Here is a 10,978-nt window from a genome sequence, read left to right on the forward strand (position 1 = left end):
AAGTTAGACTTAGGTTATATTCCAAAAGAAAAGCATATATTACAATGAAACCTTCTCTTCAATTTCTAAAAAAGATTTGTTTAGATTAATGATATTAATAGCTCATGGATGTGAAAACATCATTTCTAAATATAAATATATATATATAATCAACCTAAAGATTTTTGTGTGATGACACAAATAATCATTTGTTTTGTAAGCTAAAAAAATCTATATATGAACTAAAGTAGGCCTCCCCATAGTAGTATATTAATTTTACAATACTATAGTCTCATATAATTTTATTGAGAACATTACCTTAAGGTTAATGGGAGGAAATCTTGTTTTTTATATAGATGATATACTACTTACAAGTAGTGATTTGAGTTTGCTACATGAAATAAAACAATTTTTTTTTTTAAACTTTGATATGAAAGATTTTGATGAAGTCTTTTATAACATTGGCATAAAGAATATTCATAGAGATGGATCTCATAGAACATTAAAATTGTTTTAAAATCCTATATTGAAAAAGTTTTAGAAAGATTTGGGATGTCAAACTATGCACCTTTAATAACATCCATTATTAAAGGGGATAAATTCAATCAGATTCAATAAACACAAAATACATTGGAAAAAGAGCATATGAGTAACATTTCATTCCATGTGCATATGTAATTTGTAGTTTGATGTATGCACAAGTCTATAAAAGACCTAGCTTGGAATTTATAGTAGGAGTGTTGAGAAAGTTCCAAAGTAACCCAGGAATTGACTATTGAAAAATTGCTAAGAAAGTCATTAGATACATAAGAAAACAAGGATTACAAGTACTTATATTAATCACCTTAAGATGGTTGATTATTCAGACTATAATTTTTTTAGTTATGTAGATGCAAGAAAATCTACTTCAGGATACATTTTTCTTCTCACTTGAGGAGTTGTATCTTAAAGAAGTATTAAGCAAATTATTGTTGCTTCATCTACCATGAAAGCTGAATTCATTGCATGCTACAACATAGATGATCTAGTTAAGGAATTTTACTTTTGGTTTTAAAGTTGTTAATTCCATATCAAGACTAGTAAAAATATATTGTGATAATTCAACTACAATTTTCTTCTTTAAGAATAATAAAAGTAGAAGTCAAAACAAATATATCAACATAAAATATATCATTGTGAGAGAGAGAGTGAAGGAAGATGTAATGCTCATTTAACATATCATCACTAAGTTAATGATTACGGATCCTGTTGCTAAAGCATTTTGGGGAAACATAGCATAGGAATCATATGGATCGTATGGGTCTAGCTAACCCATTTGATGTTTGACTTCTTTTTATTTTTGTTGATTGTTTAGATATTTGTTTATGTTATTCTTAAACATTAGAGTGATGTTTTTATACATATAAAGTATTATTTTCTATATATGTTGGTATATATAAAATTAGACTTGAATAACTTATTGAAAGTTCATTGATAAAGTTTATTTTTAGGATGCAATGTATTGTAATATATGGAAGGAAGTAATTGACTATAAAGTATAACCGCTATGATTCATATGTTGCATTTTTTTTATATATATATTGGTATATATAAAGTTAGACTCGAATGACTTATTAAAAGTTCATTTACAAAGTTTATTTACTTACTAAGTGCATATTTTTAAGATGCAATGTGTTTTAATATATTTGATTATACAGTGTGACTGTTATGGTTTATATGTTGTATTTTTGATTTAAATGTGAGTGTTTCCACTTATTAAATATTTTAAATTTTATAAAGATATTATCATTTATCAGATGGTGTCATATACCAAGTGGAAGAACATGAAAGTGAAAGAACGATAGAAAATATCTTTAAAGTAACTTATATGTCATATAGATTTTTAAATTAAGTGACAATTCATGTTTAAAGTCTATTGGATTCTAGTAGTGAGTCTAACACGCTTATGATGGTTATATATAAAGGGTTTTTAATTTAGGTATAAAAAGATATTAATGAAAAGTCACATGTCTTTCGTCGATACATGGTAACTAATGGTTTAACATGGATTAGAAGACAATTTAAAATATTAATTTCAGCAATTTAAAAATTTATGTTTTTATTATTTTCTCCTACATTTATATACTTGACATATTGAAGTTAATCTTACGTTAAATCTTAAATACTAATTTCAGAAATTTAAATAAATAATTTACAAAAAAATAATTAGCATAGAACCATTTAAAGGTATTGGTATATATAAAATTAAATTGTTAATTATTTGGGTTTTTTTTTTCCTTTTATTAGGAGTTTATGAAAGTAGTTTAAAATAATAAAAAAAAAAAAAAAAAGGAAAGGAAAGGATACCGTTACTAATATGTGAATGTAAAATACAAGTATCTCATTTTTCTTAAAGTGATGCTATTCCCACTCCTTTCAATTGTTATTCCACATTCCATAATTTTGTTGAATGACTAAATAACTCATTGTGTTTTATTTTTATTTTTTTTAATTGAACTTTCATAATATAAATGTAGATAAGATTTTCTCTAATATTTACATGAAACAATATATGGAAATGTTACATAAAAAATTCACATATCAAGTTTGATATTATTAAGAGTTGATGAAAATTATCGGGAGTTGATTTCATGATAACTATTTATTTCTAGCTAAAAGTTTATTCTTTATTGATTAATTTATCAGCAAGACACTTTTGTCTAAACAAGAGGAGTTAAAATAAAAAGTTAATTAGCTTAGAGAGATAAGTGATAGAAAATAATTTTTTAAAAGAAATTGATAGAATTAATATATTTTAGAGGGATAAAATGAAAATCATCTTATTATTAATCATTTCTTGATTTTTTATTTATATAAATTGATATCACATAAATTTCAAAATGTAATTTTTTTAAATTGTCATTTTAATTTTTATAATGATATTATCATTAGTTGCTGTTGATGATATCGTCTTTTTATATAAATCATCTTTTCAATTTTTCTTTCATTAAGAATATATGTCATGAAATTTATTAATTGTTAAGAAATAAGGAAGACTATTGCACAATGTCAATGAGGTCCGACAAATCTTGTGGAGTGAGAAATAAAAACAACGTGCACCATTCTTATTTTTAACTATTTTTATTTTTTTATGTCATAGCAAAACACTTGTAAGTTCGCTAGAAAATCTACGATGGAGGCCAATAAATTGACATATAAATATAGAACGTGACAAGAGAATCCATTTATTGGCTAATCACAATTTGCCATGTGTGAAAAATTATATAAATAACATGACCCCTTATGCCATGTTTTTTTAAATGAAGAGAAAAATAAAAGATATTTAAAAAAAAAAACAAATCAAAAACCATAGTTATTAAACCCGACTTGGAGATTGACTCAGCTAAGAAGATAGGGGTCCTAGTTTATACGAGTTGACTCAAGTTAATCTGGAAAAATAAAATAAAAAATTTAAAGTCTTAATATTTCATATGAAAAAAATTAAGAAATAATCCATGTGAATATAAGGTATACATGTTATAAATAATAAAGTTTAAAAGATTATTTTAAAATATTTTTCATCTCACATTTAACATATAATATATGATCTTTTTAAGTTGAAGTATTTAAACAAAAAATATTTTTTTATCCCATATTAAAAAAATATAATTTTTTTTCTTGTTAATATAAATATATATACAAAAAAGTTTCAAATTCCATATTAAAAAAATTAAATATTCTTTTAATATTTATATAATGAATTTTAAAAAAAAATTAATAAGCCAGTTAAAAAAATATATATATAAAAGATTTCTAGTTAGAAAAAAAAATATTTTTTTAAAAAAATATCCATCAAGTTTTATAGAGTTTTTCATGTTATGAATTGTAGCGAGTAGATTAAGTTTGATTATTTTTTCTATTTTTGCAGGTCTTTCACTTTTCTCAAATTAATCCAATACTGATCGATCAGTCAAACCGATCTGGATTTAATAAGAATGACTAAAATCAATCAAAAATTGATATTATAAGCTTTAGTTTAAAAGAAATATAACTTCTTTTACAGAGGTCATTTTAGTGCCAAAGTAGTTGAACCTGTTTTTTGAAAAATTTTAAATTTTTATTTTTATTAAAATTAAATGCGGTTTGTATTTTCTGGATTGTTTTTATGTGTTAATATCAAAAATAATTTTTAAAAAAATAAAAAAATATTATTAACATGCTTTTCGATACAAAAAATTATTTGAAAAAGAAACAGTTACTACACTCCAAACACCCTTTTAAAATGGCAAAAGAGTTAAAGAAAAACTTGTATAAATAAATATTAAATTGTTTTAATAACTATTAACAATTACAGAGGGAGTCTACTAGTAGTTTCGTACTATCTATCTGGAAGTGTCCATCTTCGTAAATATCCCTGAAATGACAGGCTGTTAAAGGAGAGACCTCGTGCATACACTGTGCTTCGATAGTTCAACTTTATGTATTTTTGTTTTTGTCGTTTGAAGTCGTGTTGACATTTTTTTTATGTTAGGATTTGCTTAGCTGTGCATGCTCTCGCATCCGTTTTATTATGAAAATATTATTTTTGCAAAATATAATTATAGAGTTAAGTGAAGAATAATTCTAAGAATAAATTGATACCAAAAAAAAAAGAAGGGTTGTTTTTTTTTGGTGGCACAATTCATGGGACACATCTATCTACACTTCGGTCCATGTTTTCTTGTAAAGTTTATATTTAGTTATAAAACTTTATTTATTTACATACTATTCCCTTATAGTTTAGAAACTGGAGAAAATCAATAGAAAAAAAAATAAAAAAGAGAAAGCTTTGGAGAAGTATATTTTAACTATCAAAAACTTCAATTTTGGTTACATTTTTTATTTTTTTTAAGAGTGTAGCTAAATAAAGTTGATTTCCAACTTTAATGATACCAAAATAATAAATTAAGGTTTAATTTTGGATTTTTAAAGTGATTTTTAAGTAAAAAAATATATTTAAAATTTTGTTTATTTTTGTATTTTAAAAATATTTTTAAAATTGATTTTTAAGTAAAAAGATATATTTAAGGTTTCGTTTATTTTTTTATTTTAAAAATATTTTTAAAAAAAATTTTTTTATTTATATTTTTTTAAATTAATATTTTTAGATTATATTAATGTATTAATATTAAAAATAAATTTTAAAAAAATAAAAAAAAACAATAAAAAAAACAATAAAAACGCATTGCTGCTGCTCGTTGTTATTATGGCACATGTAAAACGGGCCCACACTCCATTTCACGTGTCCTTTTTTTTTGTTAGCTTCTTCTTTTCTCCTTACTTTATCATCAACTCACTCGAAGTCAGTCACTCTCTTTCTCTACACAGCCAAAACATACTCTTTAGAGTGACCACAACACACACTCACCGAAGAAAAAGAAAGATCTTTAGATCTGGAAGTAATAGACCCTCTTCAGAAACCCTAGTTTCCTTGAAGGACGATCTGGGTAGGCGTTGCTACTTTGTGCTGTTTTTCTCGTGTTTGTCTTTGTTTTCTTGTATTATCAAGAGATCTAAGTGGATTTGAGCATGCTATTGCCCTTCATTTAGTGAATGTAGGTTCTTTTAGTTAAGAACTGTTGGTGCATTTTTGTTGAAATCAACCATTTTTAAGCTTGAGAGCTTGTTCATTTTTCTGTTTTTTTCTCAATTATTAAGGAGGTTGAGATATCTAGATTTGTTTCAATAAGTTGTTTAATTGAGTGGGTGTTAGTTCATTAAAATGAGGCTTTGCTTGGTTTCTGATAAAATGCGAGGCAGATGCAAGTGAGTTAAATGGTATGCATTTAAGTTTCTTTTAATAAAATAGGTAGAATGGCTTTTTTTGGTTTCTGAGAAAATGTGAGGCAGATGCAAGTGAGTTAAATGGTATACATTTAAGTTTCTTCTAATAAAGTAGGTTGGCTGCTTAGAATGTGGCAAGCAAGACAGAGAAGAAAAATGCTTCTTAATTTTTAAGTTTCAGTAGAGTATATGCTATTTTGTTTTCCTAAGAAAGTGGTGAAGGGAAAGACTTCAAGATTGTTTTTAGCTAGAAGGTTTCTACTGCATATGTTAAAGCATTGTAGTTAGCTTTTCATGCTCTGTAGTGAATGCCATTTAGTGTCACAATGCATTTGCAATTAAAGTTTGTAACTTTGAATCGGTTTGATGTCTCTCTACTACCCTCATTCATATATATATATATATATATATATATATATATATATATTTCCATGCTTACTCCTGATTAGTTGTTTGTCCTTGCAGGTGTGTATTTTTTCTTGTCTGATAGAAGTACTTTTCTTGCTGGTCAATAAGGTATGTTGCTTCAGTCTCCGTTCTTGGTTTTAGTTTACATCTCTAAGCATATAGGATGCATAATGGTACTGTCCAAGGATTACTGAATGTCTTTTGAATGAATGCTTCATGTGGTTGACGCTAGGTTGCAAGGTAACGTGAATGGCAGTCACGGATGCCCAAAACCCTCTCCTTGGAGAAACAACTTGTGGCACTTTACTGCAAAAGCTCCAGGTATTTCATTTTATTGATTGTTCATGTGTATGGCGTGAAGAAATTACAACTTATTGAACCTTGATGTGGTGTAGGAAATCTGGGATGAGGTTGGTGAAAGTGATGAGGAACGAGATAAGATGCTCATTCAAATAGAACAGGAGTGCTTGGATGTGTATAAGAAGAAAGTTGAGCAGGCTGCCAAGTCAAGGGCCCAGCTTCTTGAGGCCTTATCAGATGCCAGAATTGAACTTGCACGTCTTCTATCAGCCCTTGGAGAAAAATGTTTTGCAGGATTGGTGAGTGGTTTACACAACTTAGTCTTGTATATCCTGCTTAAGCATCTGTGAAAAGTGTTATGGTGATGTGTTGATGCAAAACTCTTTTTATGGTTAATTGACAGTGAAAAAAACTGGACTCCTCATGGTTTCCCTTGGTTTTAATTGCAGCCTGAGAAGGCTTCAGGAACAATCAAGGAACAGCTTGCAGCTATAGCACCAATACTCGAGCAGCTGTGGGAACAAAAGGCAGAGAGAGTAAAGGAGTTTTCTGATGTACAGACACAGATTCAAAAAATCTGTGGTGAAATTGCTGGGAACTTAAATATCAATGACAATCCTACAGTTGATGATGCTGATTTATCCCTAAAGAAGTTAGATGAATATCATGCTCAACTTCAAGAGCTTCAAAAGGAAAAGGTAAATCTCTTCATCCTGGTAATGGTGCATCAGATAATTTCTAGCTTTCTAGATATGTCAAGTTAATCACTAACTGCTTATTTTACATTGTAGAGTGATAGGTTGCACAAGGTCCTTGAATTTGTGAGCAGTGTGCATGATCTCTGTGCTGTCCTCGGGATGGACTTTTTCAGTACTGTAACTGATGTTCATCCAAGCTTAAATGACTCGACTGGCATGCAAAGCATTAGCAATGATACATTAGCAAGGCTGGCTAAGACAGTCTTAGCATTAAAAGAAGAAAAGAAGCAGAGGCTTCATAAGGCAAGTCCTTTGCATTTCAGTATTGGCTGCTATGGAAAGAAGAGTACGTTTCTTGTTACGTTTCCAGAAAAAACTAAGACTTTTGTGCTGATTGAAGGCTTTTACCAAATACTGATCCTCTATCCTCTAGATCAATCCATAGCATAAAAGTATGTTCTGTGATAAGAAATGGAACAGGAATTTGCTCAACTTTAAACAGAAAAAAGATCAGTTATGTTTTATCAGGATCCTCTTTCCACAAGGCTTGTTTTTCTGTTGTTAAATAAGTTTATCTTGTAATTCAGATACATATCTTCCAACAAGAAAAACATTTGCATTAGATTTCTGTTGGCATCTTCAAAGCATATGAAACAAGCATTGTTTCCTGTTGATTTGTACTTTACACACACACACACACACACACACACACACACTCCACCGGTATAATTTTGTATCACATCCAAAGGGGCAAACTGTAAGGTTTCTGTTGTAAAATATAGTGCAATGTTGGATGTTTTTGTGTGTGCTTGAATTGAACCAAATCCTTCTGTTGAGATTCAAAATATCTTCAATTTGTATCCTCCCACTACAGCTTCAAGAGCTGGCAAATCAGCTCATGGACCTGTGGAATCTGATGGATACTCCCATGGAAGAAAGGAAATTGTTTGACCATGTTACCCGTAACATGTTGGCTTCTGTTGATGAAGTGACTGTTCCCAAAGCTCTGGCCCTGGATCTAATTGAGCAGGTATTTGGATTCTGCAAGTAAATATACCTACAAGTTTAAATAAGCTGTGAAAGCTATATACTTTTTGTGGTGAAAATTGTGAAAGCTGTATACTGATTTTACTATTATTTGGTTTTAAGGCTGAGGTTGAGGTTGAAAGGCTTGATCTGCTTAAAGCCAGCAGGATGAAAGAAATTGCCTTTAAAAAGCAAGCAGAGCTTGAAGAGATATATGCCCGTGCTCATGTAGAGATAACCCCGGATGTTGCTCGAGAAAAAATTATGGCACTAATTGATTCTGGAAATGTTGAGCCTGCTGAATTACTGGCTGACATGGACAATCAGATATCAAGAGCCAAAGAAGAAGCTCTAAGCAGAAAAGAAATTTTGGATAAGGTTGAGAAATGGATGTCAGCATGCGAGGAAGAGAGTTGGCTAGAAGATTATAATCGGGTACTATTATGTCTGTCCCTCGCTCTCCTTCTATGTATGTATAGTGTGAATCTGCTGTTTTGATAATTTCAATGCCCTTTTCCTAGAGATCTCTCTGCTCCTGGGTCCTGTAAGAAATTCCTGCATCAGGAGCCGATATATAGATCCCCCCTTTTATTTGGGAAATATTTATTTACTTTTTTCTTACCCTTGTTTTCTTCAGCAGATAATAGGTTTAAGTGAGGATCTTGCTTGCTGATGTTTTTGTGTATCTAATTCTGTGATTGCGTTTGCCTAGTAATTATCTTTGTTCCTGGTTTTCTCTGGCAGATAATAGGTTTATGTGAGTGATCTTGCTTGCTGATGATTTTATGTTATGTAATTTGTGTATTCCACATTTGCCTAGTAACAGGATGTCTGTCTCATTGACATTATATGACTGGAAAAATTCTGAGTCTGAATGGTAAATGATGAAGTAAATATAGTGAAAATATTGATTGATCAAACTAGATGTTCTAAAAGCAGATGAAATTATTTGTACCACTACTGATTTGATGGTTTATGGTTTAACTTAAATGGCACTGTGTTGCTGAAACAGGATGAAAACAGGTACAATGCCAGCAGAGGTGCGCATTTGAATCTCAAGCGTGCAGAGAAAGCCCGGATTCTGGTTAACAAAATTCCAGGTATCTGTAGAATCAGGGAAACACAGAGATGGCACAATCAACATCATTTTCTTCTCTTTTTGAACTGTTCTATGTTGATGTGTTGGAATCTGCGTCCAGAGATTTAATTGGTTTTGTTGGCATGTAGCCTTGGTTGACACCTTGGTTGCTAAAACACGGGCTTGGGAAGATGATCGTGGCATACAGTTTGCATATGATGGTGTTCCTCTCCTTGCCATGCTAGATGAATATGCCATGCTCAGGCAGGAAAGAGAAGAAGAGAAACAGAGGATGAGGGTGAGTTCCAATTCAGTGATTATTACATGTTCAAGCACATGCATGCATGCATTTAAACCCCATTGTGGATACTTTATTTTGGCCTAGAATGAGCTTTGTTCAATCTTCTACCTTGCTAAAAGTAGACTGATATGACAGGATCAGAAGAAGTTCCATGAGCAGCAAAGCACAGAACAAGAATCCATTTTTGGTTCCAGACCTAGTCCTGCCCGACAAGTTAGCACAAAGAAGGTGGTTGGTTCCCGTGCAAATGGTGGCGCTAATGGAACTCCCAGCAGGCGGCTATCTCTAAATGCTCATCAAAATGGGAGCAAGTCTACAACTAAAGATGGAAGGAGGGACAATAGGCTATCGGGTCCTGCTGGTCCTGTTAACTATGTTTCTATATCGAAAGATGATGCTGCCTCCCATGTTTCTGGCACTGACACTGCTACTGCTTCACCGTGATAAAACAAGAGACATGTAGGTTTACATCCTTTATATACTATTGCTGTTACTTCTAGGAGCTTGTTGTAGTCTAATAGATGTGAAAACTGAGTAACTGGAGAGTAAACTGTTTTTAGTTGTGTATCTTAAACTGGCATCTTGAAGCTGTTCCAATCCTTTATGCTCATATCTTGGAACGATTTTTCTGTTGTAGTGCCTGATTGCTCAACGCTTAGCATCATCTATTGCAGGACTGGCTATTGAAGGCTCTACTAGAATGGATAAACCATGAGATTTGAACTGTGAAATGTAGGGATGACAATTAATCAAGTAATACTCTAAAAGGTGCTAAGAAACAAATCACTGTTTATTATTATAGTGATTTGTTTTTTGTTCTTTTTTATTGTATTTTTATAGGCCTTAAATTGATGGTTAGGTAAATCATATTTATTAAAAAAATATTATATTCAAAGATAGGAGATAAGAATAAAAAACACGGTTTTGTTAAAATTAAGATTAAATGTACACTTTAATTTTTTAATTATTTAGATTATAAGTTTTTAGTTTAATAATTTGTAAAATTTAATTTTGATTTCAAACCTTTTTTATTTTTTTTGGTTAATGGTTTAAAAGAGGAGAAAGAGAATGACCTAATTAGATAAAAGTAAGTCTTTCTTGGCCAATAACAGTTGAACCTAATTTTCTAACAATCAGAGTTGGTTGCTGAAATCTGGGTAATAAAGGTAATGTTATAGTTTTGAAACCTAACCCGGTCATTGACCCGATCAAGTGATCGGGTCACGGGTTAGATGGGTTGACTCAGGTCAACTAAAAAAAAAACAAAACTAGCTGCTCTTTCCCTCTTCCTCGTCTTTATATTTCCACCAAATATCAAAGAAAATGAGCCAGCTTAGTGAGCAATATTATGGCCGTCAAGAACCTAGAAGGGGAAACAAAACTCAC

At 30.5% G+C, this 10,978-nt stretch overlaps 1 protein-coding gene across 1 annotated transcript; it reads left to right on the forward strand.

Annotated features, from left to right (window-relative positions):
- Nucleotides 1-5,288: 5,288 nt before the first annotated feature.
- LOC118035398 (65-kDa microtubule-associated protein 1) lies at nt 5,289-10,228 on the forward strand. Its single transcript, XM_035040947.2, has 11 exons — nt 5,289-5,444; nt 6,247-6,297; nt 6,422-6,510; nt 6,585-6,788; nt 6,939-7,187; nt 7,281-7,490; nt 8,062-8,217; nt 8,337-8,648; nt 9,226-9,313; nt 9,441-9,589; nt 9,728-10,228. The coding sequence occupies exons 3-11, from the start codon at nt 6,439-6,441 to the stop codon at nt 10,034-10,036; spliced, it is 1,749 nt and encodes a 582-aa protein (XP_034896838.1). The 5' UTR covers nt 5,289-5,444; nt 6,247-6,297; nt 6,422-6,438; the 3' UTR covers nt 10,037-10,228.
- The last annotated feature ends 750 nt before the right edge of the window (nt 10,229-10,978 follow it).

This window comes from Populus alba, chromosome 11, assembly GCF_005239225.2.
Source record: "Populus alba chromosome 11, ASM523922v2, whole genome shotgun sequence".
Classification (NCBI taxonomy): domain Eukaryota; kingdom Viridiplantae; phylum Streptophyta; class Magnoliopsida; order Malpighiales; family Salicaceae; genus Populus; species Populus alba.